This window comes from Pteropus medius, unplaced genomic scaffold (assembly GCF_902729225.1).
Source record: "Pteropus medius unplaced genomic scaffold, Ma_sr-lr_union100, whole genome shotgun sequence".
Lineage (NCBI taxonomy): Eukaryota > Metazoa > Chordata > Mammalia > Chiroptera > Pteropodidae > Pteropus > Pteropus medius.
The window spans coordinates 28,339,422-28,366,370 of NW_024350319.1; the positions used below are offsets into that span (position 1 = coordinate 28,339,422).

A 26,949-nucleotide genomic window follows, 5' to 3' on the forward strand; every position below is an offset into this window, starting at 1 on the left:
TCTGTTTCTAGAGTATCCCTTCTGTTTCATTGACCTGTGTGTTTATCTTTTTCACCAATACTATTTTTTCTTGATAGTGTAGCTTTATAAAGTATCTTAAATTGAATAATGTCTACATTTGCTCTTCTTTTTCACAATTGTCTTGGGTGTTCTAGTTTTTTTTTTTTTCTTTTCTTTTCTATGTATATTTTAGAATGAGCTTTTTGATTGTTACAGTAATTCCTACATGGATTTTGATTGACATTGTGTTAAATCTATATTAATTGGGAAAAATTGTTATCTGAACTATACTGAATCTTCCAATAAACTTTCTATGTCTCTCCATTTATTTAGGTCTTTTCGATATGTTTCATCAACATTTTATACTTTTTAGTTTACAGATTCGGAACATATTTGTTAGATTTATTCCTAAATATTTATTTTTTCAGCTATTATAAATGTTTAAAATTTTGGCTTCCAAATTTTCATAGTTGGTGGATAGAAATATTGTTGATTTTTATAAACTACTATGTATTATGTGATCTCTTTAAGCTCTCTTATAAGTTGTAGGCTTTTTTGTTTGTATTTGTGGATTCCGTGAGATATCCTGTGTAGATAATGTTATCAGTGAATAGAGATAGTTTTAGTGTTTTCTTTTCAATTTGAATGTATTTTTTGTTTTTCTTGCCTTCTTGAAATGGCTATAACTTCTGGTATGATACTGAATAAGAATGGCGTGACCATATATTCTTGTCTTGTTCATTATCGTTGGGTAAAAGCATTTAATATCTTAACATCAAAAATGATATAGGTTTTTCTGTAGATGGTTTTTATCAAATGTGGAACTTTCTTTCTATTCCTAACTTGTTGAGTATTTTTTTGTTTTAAATCTTGAATGAATGTTGAATCTTGTCAAATGCTTTTTATGCCTCTATTGATATGATCATGTTTTTTTTTAAGCCTGTTAATATAGTGAATTACATTAATTAATTTTCAACTGCTGATCAGACTGTCATTGCTGGGATAAAGCTCACTTGGTTGTAATGTATTATTGTTTTTATATATTGATTTTTAAAATTTATGGTAATTTTCCTTGTTTTGAAGTCAGCTTTGTGTGATCATATAGTAGTTCAATGTTTTATGAATAATGTTTGAATCATTTATCTTTTTCCATCCTTTCATTTTTAATCTTCTGGATCATCATGCTTCCTGTGGATTTCCAGTAGGGAGCATTTAGTTAGCTCTTTTTTATTTTTATCCCATTAGACAATCTCAATTTTTTAACTGGTGTTTTTAGACCATTTACATGTAAATTAATTATTGATATGTTTCTGTCTACTAGATTGTTTTATTATTTTTTGAATTTTCTCTTTTTTATTCCCCCGCCATCATCTTTTATCATTTCTTTTAAGTCATTTTGGTTCTATTTTTTTGCTGTTTCCATTTATTCCAAAAGGACTTGCCCCTATTTCCTGGGCCATGGTTTCTATGGATTTTTAAATAATATCTTTGTTAATTTTACCCTGAATGTGCAAAAGTTGTGTTCTGAGTCCAAGACAGATTTCTTAATAAGGGTGTTTGCACGATTTTACTCCAGATCTTATTCCTATGTGACTCAATAAAAGCCAATTGGAAATTTTCCTATATCAGTGGCCAGATACTCCATTGATGAGAAATAAGGAAAATTAGTTTTCTCTGCTTATAAAGAAGAAAGAGACATCTTTCACCCCTCCTGAAAGAGTCTCCTTGGAATCCTAATGGCCTCAATCCAAACTTCAACTCTTTGATATATAAATAAAATCTCTTCAGGAGCCAGTGTGTCTCAACTTCTACAACCAAGAAATGTTCCCAAGTTCTGAGGCTTCAGCTTCTTTGACAGGTAAATACCTAGGAAGATATAGTGAGCCAGGCTCCGAGCACTTTAGGAGTTTAACGTAGTGTCTACTCTATCATCTTTTGGTCCTCCCAGGGAAACTAGGAAAGTTTTATTGTCCTATTAGAGACAAATGGCTATATATCTAATTCTCTTGATGTTTGAAGATTCTCAGGAGGCTAGAGATTTTTACAGGAGCAATGAGAAATTCAGGAAAGTTTTATTTCCCTACAGTAGTAATAGCCGCATTAAAATCTTTGTCTGGTAATTCTAACATTTGGGTTATCTTGGTTTTGGAATCTGTTGATTTTCTTTTTTCTTAAGAGGTGTTTAGTTTTTCCTCATTTTTTTATGGCCAGTAATTTTGAATATCACATTATGAGATTCTGGACTCTGTTTAAATCGTCTGGATTTGTGTTTTGTGTGTGTGCATGATTCTTTTTTTATTTTAGCAGGTGGTCAACTCAGTTAAGATCAGAGTACATCTCCTTACCCACTTCCTGTGGACTGTGGTTCCAATGTCAATTCAGTTTTCAAAGCCTTTGCAGTGCTGTTCTGGTCCATTTTACTTGTGTCTCTCCCAGAGAATAATGTGAAATTTAAGTGTTCAGAATCTTCTTTGTGCTGATTCTGGTTGGATTCATGCATGCACAAATTCAGTGTAGGCTCAGGACTTTATACACAGATTTAAAGTATTTCTTCATTTAGCTTCTTCATCTCCATGATGTACTCCTCACTTTTTGATTTTGAAGGCTCCTCTTCCAGCTCTTCTGGGTAGAAAGCCAGAGCTTTAGCTTCCTCACATTCTTGCCAAGGTTCAATCTCGCAAAGTTTACCTCTACAGTGTCCCTGGGGAGAAGGGACTCTGTCTTTTTCCTAGCACTCGCTTAGAATATGGAAAAGCAAGTCAACAGGAATCCACTCGCAGAGACTGTATGGCTACTGGTGTGGAGGGCAAGTGGCACTGAATCTTTCCAGGCTCTCTTGGTGTAGGGTATATGGCATCAACAGGGTTGCTACAGTTCTGTATGAAGGAAGAAGAGCACTGCTCCTTTGCTGGAGTTAATCTGGAGTAGGGAGAATAAAATTAAAATGATTCTGTGTCCTAGATCATCTGCTGCTTTTTGCTGGACTTCTGGCTAGACACAGCAGGCATTTCTTGGGGCTTTTTTTTCTCTATTCATTGGCAGTATCATGTTTTGGATTACTCTAGCATCTAGGCCCAATATATGGGTGGCAAAACCGATGAACAAACAAACCATAAGAACAACAAACATTAAAAAAAAAATCTCCAAACAAACAAAAAGCGAACAGGGAACTCACTATCAGTTTGTCTCTCAAGTTCTGTTAGTTCTAATAGAATCCTCTGATCTGTAATTTAGCTCACAGTCTTTAATTGCAATAGTAGAAGTGATAAGGTGGAATGTATTTATGTCATCTTTTTAATTTTTTTAATTTTTATTTTTTTTAATTTATTTATTTAAATTAGTTTCAAATCTACAGTACATTGGTTAGACATCTGTATAGTTCATAAAACAATCCCCCCAATTGCTTTCTCTCTCCCCTGGCCTTCCACCTAGCCATCATATTAATGCTGACTGCATTCCCTCTGCCGTGCTCCCCAACCCTGTGCCCAGCTGTCAACTACTAATTTGTACTTCTTTAACCTTTCACCCCATTCTCCCAGCCCCTGAAACCTCCTCCTCTCTGTCCGTCATCAAATTGTCCACTATATTTCTGAGTCTGTTTTTGATTAGTTTCTTTTTGCTCCTTAGATACCACATATAAAGTGAAATCATATGGTATTTATCTTTCTCTGTCTGGCTTATTTCACTCAGCATAATAACCTCTAGGTCCATTCATGTCATTGCAAATGGTAGGATTTCATTTTTTTAAAAAGGCTAAGTAATATTCCATTGTACATATGAACCATAATTTCTTTATCCAGTTATCTGTTGATGGGCATTTAGGTTGCTTCCATATCTTGGCTATTGTAAATCGTGCTGCCATGAATATTGGAGTGCATAGATCGTTACGAATTATTGTTTTGGTTTCTTTGGATAAATACTTAGAAGTGCAATTGCTGGGTCAAAAGGCATATCCATTTTTAATTTTTTGAGAAACCTCCATACTGTTTTCCATAGTGGCTGTACTAATTTGCAATCCAATCAACAATGTATGAGGGTTCCCTTTTCTCTGCATCCTCGCCAACACTTGTTTTTTTGATTTATTGATGATTGCCATTCTGACAGGTGTGAGGTGATATCTCATTGTGGTTTTAATTTGCATTTTTCTGATGGTTAATGACCTTGAGCATCTTTTTATATGTTTATTAGCATCTGTATTTCCTCTTAGAGAAGTATCTGTTCAGGTCTTCTGCCTATTTTTTAATTGGATTGTTTGTTTTTTTTTGTTGTTGAGTTGTATAAGTTCTTTATAAATTTTAGATATTAACTCCTTATCAGGTATATCATTAGCGAATATTTTCTCCCAAAATAGTCGGTTGTCTTTTTGTTTTGCCGATGGTTTTCTTTGCCGTACAAAATTTTTTTAGTTTGATGTAGTCTCATTTGTTTATTTTTTCTTTTGTTTCTGTTGCCTGGGGAGATCTATTCAAAAAGAAATTTCTGTTAGTAATATCAGAGAGTTTACTCCTATGATTTCTTCTAGAAGTTTTACGGTTTCGGGCCTTATATTCAAGTCTTTAATCTATTTTGAGTCTATTCTTGTATACGGTGTAAGAAGATGGTCTGGCTTTTTTTTTTTTTTTTTTTTTTGCATGTGTCTTTCCAATTTTCCCAACACCATTTATTTAAGAGACTGTTTTTTATATTCTACCTCCTTTGTCATATATTAAGTGAGTGTATTCTGTTCCATTGATCAATATATCTGTTTTTATGCCAGTACCATGTTGTTTTAATTACTGTAGCCTTATAGTATAGTTTGATAGCAGTTAGTGTGATACCTCCAACTTTGTTCTTCTTTCTCAAGATTACCGTGGCTATTTGTTTTTTTTTTTTATGGCTCCGTATAAATTTTAGGATTATTTGTTCTAGCTCTCTGAAAAATGCCATTGGGATTTTGATAAGGATTACATTGAATATACAGATTGCTTTGGGTAGTATGTCCATTTTAACAATGTTGATTCTTTCTACCCATGAACAGGGTATATACTTCTATTTATTTGTATCTTCTTCAATTTCTTTTTTCAATTACATAATTTTCTGAAAACAAGTCTTCTGCCTTCTTGGTTAATTTGATTCCCAGGTATTTTATAGTTTTCAACACAATTGTAAATGGGATTGTTTTCTTAATTTCTCTTTCTGAAAGTTCATCATTGATGTATAAAAATGCCACTGATTTCTGAATATTTATTTTGTAATCTGCTACTTTACTGAATTCATTGATCAGTTCTAACAGTTTTTTTGGTGGAATCTTTGCGTTCTCTATATATAGTATCATGTCATCAGCAAATAATGAGTTTTACTTCTTCCTTTCCAATTCAGATGCCTTTTATTTCTCTTTCCTGTCTTATTGCTGTGACTAAGACTTCCAATACAATGTTGAAGAGGAGTGGTGAAAGTGGGCATCCTTGTCTTGTTCCTGATCTTAAGAAAAATGCTTTTAACCTTTCCCCATTGAGTATGATGTTAGCTGTAGGTCTGTCATATATGGCCTTTATTATGTTGAGATATGTTCCCTCTATTCCCACTTTGCTGAGAGTTTTTATCATAAATGGATGCTGGATTTTGTCAAATGCTTTTTCTGCATCTATTGATATGATCATATGGTTTTTATCTTTCGATTTGTTAATGTGGTGTATCACATTAATTGATTCGTAGGTATTGAACCAACCTTGCATCCTAGGAATAAATCCAACTTGATCATGGTGTATGGTATTTTTAATGTACTACTGAATTCAGTTTGCTAATATTTTGTTGAAGATTTTTACATCAATGTTCATAAGAGATATCGGCTTGTAGTTTTCTTTTTTTGTAATGTCTTTGCCTGATTTTGGAATCAAGATAATAATGGCCTCATAAAAGGAGTTAGGGAGCATTCTCTCTTCTTGAATTTTTTGGAATAGTTTGAGAAGAATAGCTGATAATTCTTTGAATGTTTGGTAAAATTCGCCTATGTAGCCATCTGGTCCAGGACTTTTGTTTTTTGGGAGGTTTTTATTACTGATTCTATTTCATTGGTGGTAATCGGTCAGTTCAGATTTTCTGTATCTTCTTGACTCAGTCTTGGGAGATTATATATTTCTAGGAATGTGTCCATTTCTTCCAGATTGTCCAATTTGTTGATGTATAATTGCTTGTAGTATTTTCTTATGATCCATTGTATTTCTGTGGAGTCCATGGTTATTTCTCCTCTTTCATTTCTGATTTTATTTATTTGAGTCCTCTCTCTTTTTTTCTTTGATGAGTCTGGCTAATGGTCTGTCACTTTGTTTACTCTTTCAAAAAACTAGCTTTTGGTTTCATTGATCTTTTGTATTGTTTTTCTAGACTCTATTTCATTTATTTCCTCTCTGATCTTTATTATTTCCTTCATTCTGTTCGCTTTGGGCCTTGTTTCCTGTTCTTTTTCTAGTTCTTTTAATTGTAAGTTTAGATTATTTTAGCTTTTTCTTGTTTCTTGAGGTAGGCCTATATTGCTATGAATTTCCCTCCTAGCACTGCTTTCATGTGTCCCATAAATTTTGAGTCGCTGTGTTTTCATTTTCATTTGTCTCTAAGTATCTTTCAATTTCTTCCTTGATCTCATTAATAATTCATTCATTGTTTAGTAGCATGTTATTTAGCCTCCATGTGTTGTGTATTTTCCAGTTTTTTTTCTTGTAGTCAATATCTAGTTTCATACCATTGTGATCAGAGAAGACAGTTGATATGATTTCAATCTTCTTAAAGTTACTGAGACTTGATTTGTGTCCTAACATGTGGTCTATCCTTGAAAAATGTTCCATGTGCACTTGAGAAGAATGTATAACTTGCTGCGTTGAGGTAAAAGGCTCTAAAAATATCTACTAAATCCATTTGTTCTAGTGTGTCTTTTAGGCCCACTGTTTCCTTGTTGATTCTTTGCCTGTAAGATCTGTCCATTGGTGTCAATGGGGTGTTAAAGTCTCCTACTATGAGTGTATTACTATTGATCTCTCCTTTTATGTTAGTCAACAATTGCTTTGTATATGTAGGTGCTCCTATGTTGGGTGCATATATGTTTACTAGGGTTATGTCCTCTTGATTTATCAATCCCTTTATTATTATATAATGCCCTTTTTTATCTCCTATTATAGCCTTTGTTTTAAAATCTATTTTATCTGATACAAATATAGCTACCCCAGCTTTCTTTTCATTTCTATTTGCATGAAATATCTTTTTCCATTCCTTTACTTTCAGTTTGTGAGTGTCATTGGATCTGAAGTGGGTCTCTTATAGATAGCATATGCATGGGTCTTATTTTCTTATCCATTCGGTTACCCTATGGTTTTTGATGAGAGCATTTAATCTGTTTACATTTAAAGTGATTACTGATAGGTACATTGTTACTGCCATTTAATTATTCATATTTGTTATTTCTATTTTCTTTTTTAGCCCTTCTCTTTTTACAGAAGACCCTTTAACATTTCTTGTAATGTTGGCTTGTTGATGATGAATTTCTTAAGCATTTTCCTGTCTGGGAAGCTCTTTATCTCACCTTCCAGTTTAATCAAAAGCCTTACTGGGTTGAGTATCCATGGTTGTAGATTCTTGTTTTTCATATCTTTGAATATTTCTTACCATTCCCTTATGGCCTACAAAGTTTCCACTGAAAAGTCAGCAGACATTCTTATGGGGTATCCTTGTAAGTAACCAGCTTCCTTTCTCTTGCTGCTTTTAAGATTCTCTCTTCGTCTTTGACCTTTGGCATTTTAATTATGATGTGTCTTGTTGTAGGTCTGCTTGAATTCCTCTTGTTTGGAACTCTTTGTGCTTCCTGAACCTGTATGTCTAATTCCTTTGCCAGTTTAGGGAAGTTTTCTGTCATTATTTCTTCAAATAGAGCCTCAATCCCTTGCTCTCTTTCTTCCTCTTCAGGTGCTCCTACGATTTGGATATTTTTACACTTCATGTTGTTCCAGAGGTCCCTTAAACTACCCTCATTTTTTTTTAATTCTTTTTTCTTTCTTGTTGTTCTGATTGAGTGTATTCTGCTACCTTGCCTTCCAATTTTCTGATTCCATCTTCTCCTTCGTCCATTCTACTGTTGAATCCTTCTAGCTTATTCTTCATTTCTGTTATCGTATTCCTCATTTCTGTCTGGTTCTTTTTTATGGTTTCTATGTTCTTGTTTATGCTTTCGTTGTGCTCATCCATTCTCCCCATAAGTTCGTTAAGCATCCTTATAACCATTATTTTGAACTCTGACTCTGGTAGGTTGCTTATCTCCATTTCATTTAGCTTATTTTCTGGAGTTTTCTCTTGTTGTTTCATTTGTGGCATGTTTCTTTGTTTTCTCATTTTATTAGCCTCTCTGTATTCTTTTCTAAGTGTCGGGAATATTTGTTTCATCTCTCAGCCTTGGCCAGATGGTCTAAAGTGGGAGGTGTCTTGTCTGGTCCAGTGGCACAGTCTCCCTGGTCGCTTGTGCTAGGAGCTGTGGAGTGACCTTTGTGTGAGTTGTGTGTGATCTTCTGTTGTTGCCAAGCCTTTATTGTTGTCAGTAGATCAGTGAGTGGAATTAACGTTTAGGCTGACTAATTGTGGGAATTGGCTGGACCCTCAGGATAAGAGTAATTGCGTGGGGACTGACTGCACTGAGTGGGATTTGCCCTAGCAAGCTTGTGTACTTGTTGCAACCACTCTTTGTATGTATCACTACTGGAACTAGTTAAGAGTTGCTCCATTGTGATCTGGTGCCAGTCTCCAGATGCAGGGGTTTTGTAGCCCCTTGGGAGGGGCTCCCCCATAGGTCAAGGTCAACTGCTGCTTTTGATTGCTCAGGGCTACCCAATGAGAACTACAAAGTGATCTGTTGATGGTTGTTGCCTATGCTGGATCTGTAGGTAAATGGAAGAGACAATGCTGTAGGCAGCTATCAGTTATCTCCTGTCCCTGACCTATGGCAGTTTAGCAGAGGGACCAGTGCTCCTCAAGGCCTGATACTGCCTATCAACGCAGTCTCTGAAACTGGATGAGCCTCTGGATGGATGTTGGGTGGCACAGGGACCCTGGGAGTCTCCTGAGTCTATTGAGTAAATTTCCCTTTGCCACCACAGTGTCAGTTTACGTGTCCATGCTGTCTCTGTGGCTCCCTGTACAAATTTCCAATTGTAGCAAGGTCAACAGCTGCCCACCCCAGGCCTAAATGCGCTGCCCCAGAGCAGGGGCAACTGCCTATCAATGTGCAGCAAGCACTTTGTGTACTGGATGGGGCAGGAGCTGAGGGAGTTGAGGGCCGTCAGGCCAGTACAGACCCCTGCAATCCCCTTAAGAGATATTGCAGCTCATATAGGCGACAGTGGTCTGTCCACAACTGTTTTCCTCAAAATGTGCTCATTGTACTAGCCAAGGTCTGTTGCTTGCGCTGAACAACCCCTGAGCCAAGCAGGGCACAAGAAGCTACTTGTCAATAGGCTGAAGGCACTTTGTGGCTTGGGTGAAGTGGGATCTCAGGGAGACAATGTCTGTTCGGCGAATACAGCCTCAGTTTTGCTGTAACTTCTGTGCCTAGGCGTTCCCACCGTAGACACGGATCACAGTGAGACTAGCTGCTGTCAGGGATGGTCTCACAGACCTCTGTGCTCCCCGGACACAATATTGCAACTCTTGCAGGAAGCAAAGGACTGCCTGCCACTGATTTCTGTGCAGTGCCTTCCCTGTGCCAGCCAAAGTTTGTTGCCTATGTGGATTAGGAGATAGGGGGGAAGGGCACGGCTATGGCAGTTCACTGTCAATGGGCCACCTGGGGCAATTTGTGGGTAGGGGGTGATGGGATCTCAGAGAGACAATGACAGTCAAATCTGCTGTTGCTGGGATTAGAAATGCAACTCACAGCAATGGCCGCCCGCTGTGAATACTTGGACCTGAATCAATGGGAGCAGGGCTTGGAATCCATCCAGCAACAACTGCTCTAGGCAATCTGCAGGTTAGGTGGGGTGGGCTGATTCCCTCAGGCCAGCACTCCCTTATGGCTCTGTGCGAGGGGTCTGCACAATCTAGCTGGCATGGTCTATAGATTATGCTGTAGCGGGGCCGGACTAAGGCACAATGGTGGCTGCATTTCCAACCCTTGTTCTGATGCCAGGTAATGCAGACTTTTTCAGAATGAATCCCGTGCGAACTTCACACCCACTGCTAGTGTCCTGGATGAGAGTCCACAGGTCAGAAAGCTTGTGCCCGGGACATCTAGGGTTAGTTGCCTTCCATCTCACCCAGACAGCCGGAATCCCTTCTAGTTTCTATAGTCAGAGTTATTGGAATGTCCTCTTCACTGGGCTGGGCCCTGGGCTAGCAGCCCCCTAATGAGACCAGGACCCTTCTCCTTTAGGAGAGCCTTTACAGCGTCACTTTCCCTTGGTGATCCTGCACCACCCGCAGGTGCGAGTCCAGCCCGATTTGTGACTTTGCCCCTCCCACTGGCTTCAACATGGCTCCTTTATATAAGCAGATGTAGATGTTATGATCAGCTGGATTTCAGGTGATTCTCTATGTTGATTATTTTATAATTTGGTTGTAATTTCAATGTGGTCCTGCCCAGGAGGAGACGAACCCTGCTTTTACCTAGTCCGCTGTCTTCCTCCGACCATCTATGTCATCTTTTCCAGAACCAACCCGGTGATAGTTTAGAGAGTGAGGCAAACTGCACTTTAAATGAAAGCAAATTTTTAAAGTAGTATGATTGATAATGCAGTGGGATCAGAGTATGCAAAATCAAAGTTTATCTCCTTTCTTCTAATTAAAAAATGGTCACATTCTTTAAAGGTGGTACTTACCTATAGTCCAAATTTAACACTTCTGGTCATGGCACTTTTTTGAAAGTGACAATCAGATATTGAGTAAAAGGAAAAAATTTATAAAATATTTTGGAATATATGACCTTTATGTGCACTCATAATATTTTCTTGTTTTTAACTGGCTCTGAATTTTATAATAACCTGAAATTGAAATTTATGCTTCATGTATTTTGGCTTGTTGACAGAAGGTAGTTCTGGTTGCATGAACTTTTAATTTTTTGCTTGTAGGAGATTACCTCTAATATTTACCTGCATTTCTGACAGACTCAGCTAATCAAAATATGGAGATTACATATAAGCAGCACCTATTATCAGTCAAAATTCTTAGTTCTCTCTTTTATTTTTAGAATGAAATGAGAAATATCGGCCTGTTTAAATATATATTATATATTACATATATAATATATATGTGTATATATATATGTATATATATATACACACACATTATACTTATATATGTTCTACTGATGTCCTTCTCACACTATGTAACAATAGAGTGAGGCAGGCAAAAGGTAGGCAGTTGAAATGGCAAAATTGAAAAACTGTGCCAGAATCAATGGCATTTAACAGGAATTTTGTTAGTGAGTCTTGGAGTACTTATAACACATAACGAGACACACAGCCTTCAAGCTTTAATACAAATTAAATGTTTAACTCTATTATATATTTATGTCTACTAAGAAAATGAATATATCAATTCATATCAGGTCTTTTCTATATTAGAATCTATTAGAGAATTGTGAACTAATACTTTTTTTTTGTGGCTTTTTCTCAGCTCCTAATAAAATTGCTTAACAAAGTGATAATTAATATGTATGTGAAATGTTTCTATTGATACCATAACCAGCTTTTATTAAAGTGCCCAAATTTTAATTTATACTTAAATACCTTTCCAGGATTCTCAATAATGGATGCCAGGTTCCATCTTGACTTTTTGAAATAAGACTTAAGGGTCTTAATCGATTGGAAGTCTGGTTCGTAAAAATTAAAAGTAGATTGAATGTTGTTTTACATATGTGGTGAAAATATCCTTTCCAGTTTCTCAAAGTAAAATTTGACAAGTGTATTACCTTACATAAGACTTAAATAAATTCTATTAAAACTATGACATCAAAACATTTCAAGAAATTCTATGTTCTTTTCTGTTCTCATCATAAGAAAATAGAATCCTAGAATAGCTTTTTGTAAATTTAATAGGACATTATTCTGGCAGATCCTAACACATGTGAGGACCTTCTGTAATAATTATTAGGAAATAATTATATCGATTAGAACACTTAATTAATCTTTGAAAGCCTAGCATCTAGCTAGACATTTGGGACCCTTTAGTGAAAGTTCAAGGTGTTCTTAAGGAAATTGGGTCTGAAATCTGTTAGTTCAGGTCTTGAGAGCAAAAATTACTGGGAGTCGGTGTGGTCCATCATGCTTGGTTCTCTTTCGCAGTTGTGGGCAGACCTTTTTATGCTAAGACATCTCCAGGGAACAAATTGGGCTCCCTGCTTCATTGTTTCACTGGTAGCTTAAGTCTCAGTTTGTTAAAGAATCCTACTAGTGTCCTTGGGAGCTGTAAAATCTGGTGTTAAAATACTGCATATAAAGCCTAGGGTAGTGTTCACATATAATTTGCGCTTTGAAAGTTGTTCTGACCAATGTGTAATTTTTTGTTTTCCAACTTAACTCTTCTATTCACTGCTTTAAGAATGATTTCTTGAATATATTTCCATAAAGTACATATTCAACAAAGATGCCATGCAATTTCAATTCTAGCCAGTGCAAACTAATTACTGGATTTAAATAGTTGTAAAAATTACTGAATATTTTCCTTAGTATTGATATGACTATTGATGAAGATGTGGACTCTGACAGTTTTCTAGATGATTACAATGTCAGAGGAAATGAAAAAGCATTCCTCTTCTTGCCACTGCAGAGACACTCTCCCACTGCAGAGTGTCTCTTTGCACCTTATGAGGGTGCTTGATTTAAACTAAATTTTCTAAAATGGAAATACTTAAAAACAGAACTGAGAAGCTTATTTAATTTAGCTCAGTAAAAGTTCAGCCTTTTAAATCCATTAAAATTTACACGAAAGTGGCAGTATACCAGTAACAATGAATGACAAGCATTTATCAGACCTATTACCATAACCTTTATAGACTCACTTTTGGTGAGACACCTAGTATTTAAGTTGTAGCACATTTTAAAGGTATTTAAATGCCTGTTAACCACAGATCCTTTATGGAATTCATATGGAGGGAATGTATGCATGTGGCTTTTGATCGTTTTCTCTCATAGGACATTTGCTTGGCTTCTGTCCCTTAGATGTTGCCAAGGCATATTTTGATGCTTTCTTTTTTAAAAATTCAGTAGTTGAAATCATTTGGCATACCAGTATTGTTTGTGGGGTCAACACAGAAAGCTGCCTCCCTTCCTTTATGATATCTTTAACATTGATAGATTAATATAATATTTTAAACAGTACAATAATGAACTTCATGTACAGATGACACAGAATTCTGGGAAATGATTGTTTCTCACAGATTTTAGAGAATTTACTTGCAGTTGGCAAAAATAGGAAACTTTGATATTATAAGGAACTGTGTTATGTATTACTTCTGATTTCAAAATACTCCCTGCCCTTATATATAAGCAGTCAACATTTTCCCATTCACTTTTAAAAACATTAAGACCTAGAATATAAACATGGTGAAATTAAAATAACAAGATGAAAGCTAGAACTTTTGACATTTAATTTAGTTAAAATTACAGTTATGCTGGTGAGGTGACAAAATATCTGGATGACTGATTTTTTTATGTTTATAGTGATTTGAACAGCTACCTTGGCATTTAAAAAACTCAGGTATAGAGGCTTGTGGCACCAGTGAACACTTCAATAAGTGGGGTTTTTTTTGACAGTTAAAACTGTGCTTAGTCAGGTAAAAGGTTTTTTCTCTACTCATTAAAATGAGAATAGTAAATCAGAATTACAGGATTGAGCTTACTCCATCTATATCCTACCTGTTAAAGACAAAATATTCTCTTCTATGAACTGGTGACTGACTGCACTAACTACCAAAACAAATCTCTAGCAAGAAAATTTGTTTTTACTTTTAACACAGGGACCTAAAAAGTAAATAAGATCTGAACAAATAGGAAAGCTGTTGGAAGTATTTTGAGAGTTCAACGTGAAGCAGTGGGAGGACATGGTATTATATGGTCCATGTTTTGCAGAAGCTTTTAAGTCAGGCTCAACTAATGGAAAGAAGGAGTAGACATCTTTATCTCCGGAATGAAGTTAATAAAACATATGGTACAAAAATCATTCATATAACACCTACTATGTATCCTCAGCACTATAGAAGTCTAAAACTATGTGGATGAGAACTCTTAAAACTCAGTGCTTCAAAGATGATGCTAACAATAGGATTTATGAGAAATGTTGATTTGTATGTTTAACTGGGGTCGTGTGAGGAAGTACCCTGGGTTCATACCAAACATTCTAGCAGTTCATTGAGTCTTCTAAGAGTTCAGAGAAAACTCATTTTCAACTCGGCTTAATCAAATAAAAAAAATATTCACAGAAAGTTTGGGACTTGAAAGTGGCATATCCTAGATTCTGTTGATTTTTCTCCTACCTGTCTGGCTGTGCCTTGTTAGTTTCGTTTCCCAGCTTCTTTTTCCTGTAGCCATTAGCTGTTGAAGATCCTTAAGACTCTCATCCCTTTCTTCTCAATACTTTCACCCTAAATAATCTTATCCATGTCCATAGCTTTCATTAACATCTATACATCAATGGCATTGAAATATGCATTTCTAGATTAAGACTCTCCTCAGATCCAACTGCCTTGATTTGGATATCTCAAAGGCATGTCAATGAAACATCTCCAAGACTTATTACATGATCTTTCCTCTCAAGCCTAGCCCTCACTGGCATTTTCTTGCTTAGAAAATGACATCACTAGTCAACCAGCTGCTCAAACCAAAAACACAGAATCATCCTTAACCCCTCTGCCTTCTTCTTGCTCATATTTAATTTACCGTTAAATTTTGTCCATTTTATCTCTAAGAAACTCTAGAATCTTCATACCTACTACCATATCCTTAGTCTAATCTAATAGCCTCTTGAATAGTTTCACTGCACAAACTGTGATTCTCACTCTCAGCAATCTTCTATTTATTCTGCACGAGGAAACAGACTTGTGTTTTTCAAAATCCACCCTAAAGGGAAAGAAGCCAGTCTGGAAAAGCTGTATGCTGTACGATTTCAACTATATGACATTTTATAAAAGGACTTTGGAGACAGTAAAAAGATCATTGTTCGCTAGGTGTTAGCAGGAAGTGAAAGATAAATAGGCAGAGCACAGGGGAATTTTTAGGGCAGTGAAACCATTCTGTAAAATATTATCGTGGTGGATATGTCATAAAACACACAGAATGTACAACACTAGGTGTGAACTCTGATGTAAACTAAGGACTAAGGTGATAATGATATGTCAATGGCAACAAATATACCACTCTGGTGAGGGATTTTGATAGTGGGGAAGCTTATCGGTATATGGGGGCAGGAAGACTATGGGATTTTCTGTACTTTCTGCTCAATTTTGCTATGGACCTAAAACTACTCTAAAAAAAAAAATAAAATCTATTTAAAAAACTGTTCTGATCTTGCATCTCCTCTTCAACTTCTGAAAATGCTTTATTACTTCCAATGCTGCTAAAATACGTTGGAAGTCATTAGCACAGCCTGTCTTTAACTCTGCAGCTTCGTTTCCTCTTGTACCATTCTTGAACTTGCTCTTGCTTTCCAGCCACAGCAGTTTCTTTCAGGTGTGAATGGTATATGCACAGTCCTTCAACAGGGCTTCTGTCCTGCCCCACTCCTCCTTGCTGAATTGGTGTGTCTACTAATCCTTTAGATCTGAACTTATTTCCTAAGGGAAGGCATCTCTGATATCTATATCTTTCTGCCAAGTTAGTTACTTTTGCTATATCTCTCATATAAAAAACGCATTATTTCCCCCAAAGCCCTTAGTATTTTTATATTTAGACATTCATAATAATTAAATATTTATGATTACTTATTAATATTGCTCTCCCCTGCTAGACTATAAGCACCATGAGACAGTGCTCAGCCTGTTTTTGCTCACTATTAAGTCTAGTGCTTGGAATGAAGGAGATATTTAGTAAATATTTGTTGAATGAATGACTAGAAGAATGAGAACTACCATATGAGCTGTTGGTATATTGCTCACTGTTTTCTCTTGCCATTAGGGATTTGCAGTCACTGAAATATGTATTACTTTCTCAGAAAATGACTTTTGAATATTCATTTTTAAAAGTCCCAGCAGAAATGGTGTTTTAAACCTTAAGCTTCTGTATTTCATGTGGTTACTGTGTGGGTTCTTCTGATTCCAGATAGATAGCTTCTTTGTTCTTTAACCCTTTTTCCATTTGCCTGGAGATAACTTACAGATTACAATCCTACCCTTACCCCCAAAGTTTGCTATGAAGTCTATTGCTTTTATTATTATTTTCATATGGCTGTAGTATAGTGATAGTCTTTGGAAACAAACGACATTATTCTATTTATAGCATTCTGTTTTAGTGGTTTCATCGCTGAAAATGTCAAATCTTAGAAAACGTAATATTCCTATGTGAACTGCATTTTTTTTTTTTTTCTAATCGGGAAAAGGGTTAAGACATTCAGAGCTTAGGGTGAGCAATATGAAAATGGTTGCTTGATAGTGATGATTATTTTATGTCAGGGCTTCATTCCTTGTCCAGTCTCTTCTTTCAAGTCTTGGAAAATCTCTTTGGGTAGGTAGTCATTCAAGAAAAGAAATGCTCTGTTCTTTGCTTAGTAACATGTGAAAATAAAATCACTATTTATTCATGGGGCTGCCGTGGGTTCTTCTAGTAGGTGTGCTCATGGTAGCCAGCACTAAAGCAAAATCACCATGAGGCCGTTTGTTTTCAGAGGCCCATTGCAATCTGTTTACATGTGATATTCACTGCATATTTTCCTTGACTTCATTAATAAACAATTTGAGATAAAGGAACAATTTCCTTATATTCCAAGTAAGTTAAGCAATTTATGGTAATTACTGTCAGCCTTTAGTGAGTGACTGCTGTGGGGATCCTAACCATGCATTCCCATAGTAATGATGTGAATTGTAAATTTGTAGTAATTTTCACACAGGCAGCTATGGGTTTTTGAATTCTCTTACATACACTCCCCCCTCCCCATTGAAATAATTTATACACATACATACACACACACACTAAATGAATACTTTTCTTTATTACAGTCAGTCCTTTCCCATGGCAGTGTGGGCGACTGCGCTGTGGTTGGCAAGGAAGATCCTTTGAAAGGTCATGTCCCCTTAGCCCTCTGCGTGTTAAGAGAAGGTGAGAGATTTTTGTCCTCCCTATCTGGGTCCTGAATGACTGACTTAGGTTAATTCAGTGCTTGCCATCTGAACTTTCTCCCTAGGTATAAATACAACCGAGGAACAAGTTTTGAAAGAAATTCTGAAACATGTTAGACAGAGCATCGGCCCTGTGGCTGCTTTTCAAAATGCCGTATTTGTCAAACAGTTACCCAAAACTAGATCTGGCAAAATTCCCCGATCAGCTCTGTCTGCCCTTGTCAATGGCAAGCCTTATAAGGTAAGTTATCAAGGACGTTTAATGCTGGTTGTAGAATTTTTTTTCCCTATTTTTTTGTCATCAACAAAGTTCTAAAAAAATGGTTCTCAAGCATGAATTGTATTCCTAAAAATACATAATAGCACTTTTCAAGGTTAGGGGGAAATTTCATAGCTACTCTGTAAGAATGAGGGTTGAGAGAGAAACACAGAATAATTAAAACCATATTCTTTGAGATTACAGGAATTGGTGTATGAAATATTTTAACTATTAGTAAATATGTCAGTTAAAGTCAAATGAACTTGTGGAAACTCAATCTAATTGAATTAAAGGTACATTTTCCTTCATTGTAGTCATTATGACTATTAGTGAATCAGAAAGCAGACAACAGACTGGCTATATGTGTTTTAAACAGCCCTAAAAAGGTAGATATGCTGATTGTGTTGAGTGAAAATTATTTTGGGGACTTTTAGGCTGATTCAAACATAAATATTCTTTTAATTTGTGTGCATTTTCATAGATATGCATATTTTTAGTCGTTATATGAACAAATGCAAAAAAATTTTTTCTTTTTATAGAGGCATATAGAAAGTCCGATAAGAGGAACTCTCTAGAGAGTATCATCGAGGACAAACAGTTTTGCTAATTGAACAGTTTATTTTCATTATCTGGAAGACTATAGACACATTTTAAAATATTAAGTTCAAAGTTTCCTATTTTTGAGTATTTCCATATGAGTATTATAAGATAATGAGGAATACACATTGTATGTAATTATTTAATTATAAGAAGAGTGAAAGGGGTTCAAGGAAGAGCATTCATCTGTTTCTAATTTTCTTCCCAGGTAACGCCTACAATTGAAGACCCCAGCATTTTTAGGCACATAGAAGAAGTGCTGAAGAAAGCATCATGACATTTTCTTTTTTGAGTCAATTTGAGTCAGTTTTTTAATTGAAGTCAAGTTTTTATTTTCCAGAAATAAATATTTAAATAGAAATTACTTGCAAACTGAAATGTGAATTGTGAAGCTTGGTCAAAAAAAAAAAAAAAATCCATTTGAAGACTAGTGAAGGACATGCATCTTCTGTTTGATTAGACCCAATTAGCATTGTTATCAATTATCTGTAACATGGCTCATTATAAGTTGTCTAGAACTTTTAGAAAAGTATATCTAATATATGATTTTAACAAAATCACCCCCCCAATTTTTAATTGAAAGTGACTTCCTAAAAATAGTAATATGCAGCTTTGATCTAAAACCTAAGACTCAAGTCGAAGTCAGGAAATTATTACAATTTTTCTTACAGAAATTTGGAATACTTTCTAATTTTCTTGAGATGCCCACACACATGATTATTTTAAATGAAATGGGAAGTTTTAGGTAATCGTCTAATCAGATGATTTTCTAGGTAGAAGGACCTGTCTGGTCACACATTTCGTAAGGGAGTGCTGGATACCAGGGCACAGCTCTGTCCTCAGGTCACTTGTTACTTAGTCCAGGGAAATCACTGGCCTGGCAGAGAGCCTAGAAGTCCTTTAATCCTTTCTCTTGGTCATGGAGATGAGGGCTCTTTGCAGCCCCTCCTGTCTCCGTTCTTAGTTGACTGAGTACTTAAAGATTCCAGCTTCTTATGGAAACAAAAGAATGATATAGAAATGGGATATACTGGCAGAAAAAGTTTGTAAGGAAAAAAATATAAACATTTTAATGAGATCAGGACGAGTTCTTAAGAGAAACCAAAAAAAAAAAAAATGTAGATTTTTATGTGAAATCTCTAATTTTAAAATGACTCGCTAAAAAAAATATTGTTGACATCCAAACACATCTTTCCATGTAAACTTCTATAAAACTATTGAGCATTGAAAAAAATTGAAAATGGTTCTTTGTTAATAAGCTTATGTCAATGTAGCAATTAACCAGAGTAGATATAGATAAGTAAATATTTGTTTTATGTAGGGCTCTACAGAATACTAGTAATCAAAGAATACATTTAAATGCAAAAATATACTATACCCATTGAGTCTTTGATGTTACTCAAAGTATTCCTTCATCTTTTAGTCCATCAGGAACATTATTATCAAGAGCAACCATCTTAACATAATGGTCTGGGTACATGAAATACATGTCAAAGATAATAGATGAGAGCTTATTTACTTGCTTTTTTCATAAAAATCACCTACAACCTGTAGAAAGACATTTTGAAAATGTATGCTTTTTTGGGAGGTGGGGTGGGGACCATAGGCTATAATACAAATGACTTCTTAAAGTCAATTCTTATTTGCTTAAATTGGCTTTTTGATTGTTACACCTGGAAAAAATACACTCATCTAGTTGTTCCCATTAATTTTCTTAGTAGCTTAAACTAGCTAGCCATTCAGCTTATAATTTGAAGCTGTTGAGTGCCTTGAGCTGTTGCTTCTATTGGGTACATTTTATCCATGATCACATCTATAATCTTAACAAATAATCTATTTTTAATGTCTTAGCATTAAATTGTATTACCTTATTTTTTTCATATAAGATTCACTTAATTCAAAATGGCTAATGCTTCACCTGAAAGTATCATTTGCGAGGTATAAACTCAAGGTATATTGTACAGATCCAAGAAGTATATAAAGGTTACATCTTTGGTCCTCTTGCACATTTTTCCTGGTAATCATATCTAAAGGGACAATTCAGCAAGCAGGCTTGAGCTATATTCCAGTTGAGTGGGAAGAAAACAATGCACAAGACTGGGCAAGTAGCTTTTTCTTGTATCTGGTTGAGGAAATTTATCTCCTTTGCAGGATCAGAGAAAGTACTGTTACTTTCATATGAGTAAACGTGCTTAAAGTTTGGAAGGAAAAAGGAATTTTCTGTTTTAATACTAACTGTGAAGCACTTTTACTGGATAGTACCTAAAATATTCTGAATTAAATGTATCTTTAAAAATAACAGTATGTTATTAAAAATGCAATCATCTTTAAATATGCTGAAATAAATTCTCCATGATATTTTAAATTTTTATAATTTTTTTACTGTAAGTCACTGGAAAAACTAAAATATAAAGATTTTCTTTAAAAATATATAGAAGTGTTTTTCAATTATTTTTTGCTCATGAAAATGTACTATCTACATACAAACGAGTCCTGTTTTACATTTAGATGGCCAATTTATGTGAAATTGTATTTGTAAAGGCTGTGATCATTAAAAATGTAAAAATTCATAATGTTCATAGTTGGTCATGAAATGGGTTTTAAATGGATTTTAGAATCTGGCAGAAAGTATCTGATACATTGCAGAGTTCTTTATGCTTTTTTGAGGCAAGTAGGTGGATCTTTTTTATCCATATGTTAGAGTCTGTTATAAGTGATTAACATTCTTTACTAGGTGATCTCTAAAGGGGAAAAACTGTTTCTGTGATAAAGTCCTGTATAAGAGTATATATAAATCTAGTTTATATTATTATAATATCATAGTTTCTATATTATATTTCATTTCTGTAAGTCAGCATTCCCATGTCCAGATGAGCTCAAAAAGCTCTTTCTCATTGTTTTTGCTCAGGCAACAGTTTCAAAAAATTTAAAAATCACTCTTATAAGCAAGTTTAGTACTCCCTCTTGTGGCAGACTCACTTTTGAAGATAAATATTAGATTGAGTCACTAAAAGAACAATTTTCATTATAGTTTAAATAAATTGTTAAACTTTAAGTGACTAGAAAACAAAGCTTAAACAGAGAACTGGAAGTATTCTTTTTTTTTATTGACAATGGAGAAGGTTTCTGTTACCATTACCTTTTGACTGAATCTGTTAAACAAAAATAGACATCAAAACAAATGTAATGTACGTGCAAACATAGCAAATCAAATACAAAAAAAGAAATTACTAATGACAGGTTTTGCACTTAATAAGATCAAGTAGCAGAAAATCAGCAGTTAGATAAATGGTAATATTAAATAGATTGTACTTTGAAATCTCCCATATAAACAAAGAATAAACAACAGTAACACCACCAAATAAAGCCACAAGGAAGAGATTACTCTTCTATACTTTATACACTATATATGTTAATCATTCTGTCTTTCCTTTATTTCCTCTGATAAGATTGACTTCAGGGAAGTCGAAACAAGGCCATCTCGGCTAAAAGCTTATAACATTAGACATGAGTTGGCTATTGCCCTGTTACACTGACAAAAGGGAAGAGTTTCTGGGATTTTGTTTTTCTCCAGTGGAAATGAGCCTCAGACTCTGCAGTGGTTGATATTCACTGAACAGTGCTGGCTGGCGGTTCAAGATATTTGCATGAATGTGTGATTCTTAGTAAAGAAGTTTTTTCTTAAATTATTATTATTGGTCCACAGGTAACAAGAGAAGATAATGTTTTTCCTTTATAAATTTTTTTTTAAATAATTGCTTTGACTCTTGTAAACAGTTTGGCTTTGTTTTGTATTGAAAAGGAGATCGAGCCATCACAGTGCTATTTCTAAAGATAGAGGACATCCCTGATTGCCTTTAAAGGTCTATTTTTGGCTCCAGAACCAGGTTAAATCATTCTTTTTGACATGATCAGAGGCAGGTTTTCAGCTTTAAGTATTGACAGACTTGAAGGTGAAACATGTGGAGGCATGAAACATGCTTCCAGGAAACATATCAATTTGACTGTTATAATTCAAAAACTGTAAAAATGGTGGAATGGTAAAATACAAACAGTACTTGGAATTGTCAAATGTTTGCACTCAAGACTCCATGAACCATATATTTTATTTTTTAAAAAATCATATTTATATCCATTTACATAAGACTTACACATTTAAAAAGAAATACATACACAGTAATACATAAATGCCTAGTATATTACAATAAAACATGAAAAAACAAGTGGCTCCATTTCATAAAAGCATCTGTTGTACAGAATTTATGATGTGGATGATGCTTATTATTCAAATGACTTAAGCATTTCTTTCAATTATAGTACACTAATCAAACTTAATATCTGACCCCCCCACCCCAATCACATTTTCAGTTTAATAAACCATTACTTGTGGTTATTTCCTTAGAAATCAGTCTTCACAAAGGTATTCACTGCTCGTCTTCTTAGATGGTAGTGCACTTTAGGTAGGGTAGACTGAAAAGACGACATCTAGAATATTTAATGGATAGTGTTAGTTTACTAAAAGGTCCCAGACCAGAAAATCCCCCTCTTCTACTCTTGGTGTACCTCCATGCAGCCTGCCTACTTCTGTCCTGAGATAAGCAATAGGATATCATCTAGAAAGTAACCAACAGCTATATGTAATGAACATTTGCTCTTCAATTTCATGCAGGTAAGCTTAAATAATACTTGCTCAACTTTGTGGAAAGTATGGCAATAATATAAAAAAAGATAATCACAAAATGCGACCAGTCCTTTTGAAAACTTAAGTTTGCTCATTAATACATTGTGTTTAGTTGACCTACTTAATGGAAAAGTTCCTATATTTTAGAGCTCTTAAAAAGATACCTTTGTTTGATAGTGACAAAAATATAATGATAATAAAACATGTTTTAAAGAATAATGGTCAGTGCTGTGGCATCATTGATTCTTTCCAGTCATAATATACTCGGGAAAAGTTCACAATTACTATTCCTAACACAAAATAAATAATATGTTCTAAATTAATAGCAAAAGTGATGTTTCATCAAAATACAAATTGATTGTCCTAGATTAACTCACTGTAAATAAAACCTTTATCTCATTTAATGGTAAAAACTAGGAAATAGGAACTCAAATGCCATGCACAAAATACAGACTGCAAATAGTTAAAAGAGTAATTCTACCCATCAGTCTAGAGCTAAGAAGCAAGCACTACTCAACATATTAAATAGTCATTTGTAAATTAGTGAAGTATTTAGTTCTGGGAAAATTATCATGTTATGTGTAGAAGCTATTACAAACAGTATTTTGGAAAGCCCCTTATTGAGCCAAATTATAATATACTTTGGATCATGCCTAATTAGATGCCAAATTGTATACCATAATTAAAATTTTAATGTTAGGGTTTTATATTCTGAAATAAAATCTCTTATCTGAAAGCTTTTTGTTTTATCATCAACAGCTTCAAATAGTGACCTAAATAAGGCAGCATACCAGCTCCCATATTAGGCCTCAAAGACCAACAATAAATTGTATGGAGCATTTAGTTCAAGGCAATAAATAAACAGCACAAGATGAGCTGTTCCTCTGCCTATAACTGCTTCCTCTCCTCTGTGCACACATTTGGTTCTAATTATTGCTCTAAAAGTATTTTTCCAAATTAATTCACTGTAAATGGTAGAATATTTTGGTAACACACAGTTCTAGGTTAAGAAATGTTTTACAAGCATTTGTCATTTATAATGTAGGAAACCGCAGTTTAATTAACATTGCCAATAAAACTTCATTTTGGCATGGATTTAGAAGTCAATTCCATCAACTAATATTTCTCTCTATATAAATGTCTTACACCTTATGATTATGTATCAAGGTTTTCTGATAGTTCTGTCAGCCATTCTTACAAGTACTTTCACCTTGTTCCTATGCTATAAGCCCACGTACTTAAAATTCACACTTGTTTTCAAGAAATATAAATCACCTTGATGAAAAACAACATGCTAAAAGTTGTATATTTTCAATTATGCTTTTATTTTTAACACAAAATCATCTCCAAATCATTTTCTTGTCTCTGCCACTATTTGACTCTGTGTACCTACCAGAATCACTATGCATCTATCTTGGCTTCCCCTATATACTCACTTGAAGGGGTATTATTCTGTAAGTGCCAAACTCTCATCAATAAAATACTATGTGTGCCCATATAAAATGCCATTAAAAAGTAGAAGACGGTATGGTAGCAATCCATTGAGTGTAACAAGATAGTGACAGGCCTCCAACAGACAGACCTTAAACCATAGCAGACAGATGATGACAGGAAATCCTAGATTAAGAGCTAAAATATAAAGGTTCCTTTTTACACTCTAACAATTCAAAGGGGTTATCTCACTTCTGTACTGCTAGGTCATACCAAAGAGTATTGTGTATATTCACTAGTCTATGTAGGTTCCACTTTTTTGGTGGTTTCTTTTTTGTCAGCCAAGGAAAACTACTCACAGCAAGTCAGTGCTGCCTCCTTTGAGTAGCTTGTCAACATGAGTATGTGCGAACAGTGGAGTTGTCTAACCTCTGCAGTCTTGATGAAGTAACTGCAAATGGAGAAAAGGGCTTTAGAGGGACTTGATGATTGAGTACACAATTTCAGATGAGAAGGATTTATTTTCCCTGCATAAAGGGATCCTGAACATATTAGTAGAACTTCTTTCTCTCAGATATGAGCCACTCACATTCCTTGTCCTTAGACCAAGTTACTAGTGAAAATTTCTTTCAGTGCGATTCAACTGAGCTTTAGCGTTGTGTATTTCCCCTTAGATGGAATCTGTAATGAGAGCAGCTCCCCGAGGTGCTTCTGTTTTGGAAGCGAAGACTGATCTTAGAGAATTCAATATAGTGGATGTTTTCCCCTCTGAGTATTGAAGAGCTTCTACACTAATTTTAGCTGTGTTAAATTCCTAATGAATTTTACTAAGATGTTCCATATATTAACAAGTTAGAAAAAAATGTAGATTAAATATTACAGTTTATATAAGAATGAATTTTAAGGGCCACGATAACTGTAACCTTGAAAAGAAATAATGACTCTCGGTGATTGTTTTAATAAAGAGAGTGGGGCTATTTTTTTTAATGCTTACTAAACAGAAATAACTTTGTCACTACCATTTGTAATTGTCTCTCCTTCAGAATGGCTACTTTCTTTTGTGAAGTATATAACTCAAGTCTAATGTCCACAGAAGGAAATACTAATTGTAAAATTACTGTTGGTTTTGTGTTTGTTTAATTCTCTTCTCATGGTTGTGCTTGTTTATTTAAGGCCTTCTGCCTTGGTCAGAGGTGAGAATACCTGATGAGCTTGAGTGTCTAAGGCGAAATATAAAACTTGCAATATTCAAACACGTGGGGTGACCGTGGAGTTAATTTACATTTATGAAGGACCCTCAGTCCAAGTCCAACCTCTACCTAAACAAATTATTTACTTTAGGAATAGAAGAGTAAAGAAACACAAATCATGCAGATGTTTATTATTCTTCCTAGATGTGGACATTAGCCAAAATCTTTTTTTAGGATATTATAAATAATTTTTAAAAAATGAATAAAGTGCCATGAATTCATGCATTAGCAGTTTACAAAACAGTCTGATCTGATGAAAGCAAAGTAAACTTCAAGCAGAGCAAACCAACTCAAGAAAACAATTCCAGAAAGCTATGCAAGGGCAGAGAATGATAACTAGCTATTGTTAAACAAGCTTTTCATTTTTTAAGCAGAAAGGGAAAACTACTGTACCATCCGTTGTCATTTTCCTTGACTGCCCAGAAGTTGTGGTTAACCTAAATCCAGCTGGTAATGTTTCTGAGGACCCAGGCATCATGCTAATTCCATGTACTTCACGGGGAGGAAACTGCCTTCTCCAGGTAGACCCACGCCTGAAATTCTTGTCATCACTCTGCCAGTACAGAGTTAGAAAAATGTAACATTGATTATTTACATTCAGTCTATATAGCATACATATAGAATACCATGCTTTATTCTAAGAGTTCTATTAATTCCAAAATGAAAATGCAGGAAGTTTGAAACCACTGTTTTTATAAAAAAAGGTTTCCTATCATTTCAAATCTGTCATCTATGAAAGTAAACATCTTTGAAAACCTAAAATAAAACCCCTAAGTTTTTCCAAATAGTATATATTAGGTATATTTGTTGCACTTTATACAGACTGGTTTTATGGTATAAGATGACATATTTAGTGGAATAAGTGTTGAAGCACACTTGAATAACTATTTTGTGAATTTTGCTTTTATGTATACAAGAGATATGTGCTATAGGGGAAATCTATATTTGATATAGCCTGCTCATATGGTATACTATAAACTACATTCTGTATGAGAAACTCTAAAATTGTTACGTTAGATTTTATCTCATACATAATTAACTTGTAATTTGTTAAAAACCTATGCAGCCTGGACATCATCCTTTTAATAAATACAGGTGCTCTTTAGATGCCACTAAAAGCACAATGTAACTCTGGTTGCTGTTTTATAAATATAATTCTAATTGCTGATTCTGTTATATATTAATGATATAATTTTTCCCTCTCTGTGCATACAAAAAATACCTGCATAGATAGAATTATTTTCTCTAAATCGGTAAGCAGTAATATATAATTTAGCATTTAATTGGTAGTATTCTTTGTATCTAATTCTAAGGAAAATATTAATCATTCCACATAGATCTTATCTTCTTATATCATTAAGTTTCTCATCTAGGGAAGACTGTCTATTCCTTGAAGTTAAAGTTAAGTATGTGTGGTTGACCCTATTAGCTCAGATAACTTCATTTTGGCAAAGAG

At 34.7% G+C, this 26,949-nt stretch overlaps 2 protein-coding genes across 7 annotated transcripts in view; one reads left to right on the forward strand and one right to left on the reverse strand.

Annotated features, from left to right (window-relative positions):
- Positions 1-20,496, forward strand: part of ACSS3 (acyl-CoA synthetase short chain family member 3) — a 150,511-nt gene extending 130,015 nt beyond the window's left edge. Inside the window, exons 13-15 of one of the 2 annotated variants that reach the window (XM_039838932.1) lie at positions 17,156-17,255; positions 17,341-17,516; positions 18,340-20,496. In XM_039838932.1, the coding sequence (XP_039694866.1) occupies positions 17,156-17,255; positions 17,341-17,516; positions 18,340-18,408 (345 nt within the window). In that variant the 3' untranslated portion in view covers positions 18,409-20,496. The remainder of the gene's footprint in view (positions 1-17,155; positions 17,256-17,340; positions 17,517-18,339) is intronic. The other variant, XM_039838931.1, reaches the window with a different exon arrangement.
- A 721-nt stretch (positions 20,497-21,217) lies between these two features.
- The window catches only part of PPFIA2 (PPFI scaffold protein A2), a 418,570-nt gene continuing 412,838 nt past the window's right edge, over positions 21,218-26,949 (reverse strand). For 3 of the 5 annotated variants that reach the window (XM_039838927.1, XM_039838926.1, XM_039838925.1), the window contains 3 exons: positions 25,887-26,046; positions 24,603-24,694; positions 21,218-22,616 (listed from right to left, as the gene is read on the reverse strand). In XM_039838927.1, the coding sequence (XP_039694861.1) occupies positions 24,636-24,694; positions 25,887-26,046 (219 nt within the window). In that variant the 3' untranslated portion in view covers positions 21,218-22,616; positions 24,603-24,635. The remainder of the gene's footprint in view (positions 22,617-24,602; positions 24,695-25,886; positions 26,047-26,949) is intronic. The other 2 variants (XM_039838929.1, XM_039838928.1) reach the window with 1 other exon arrangement.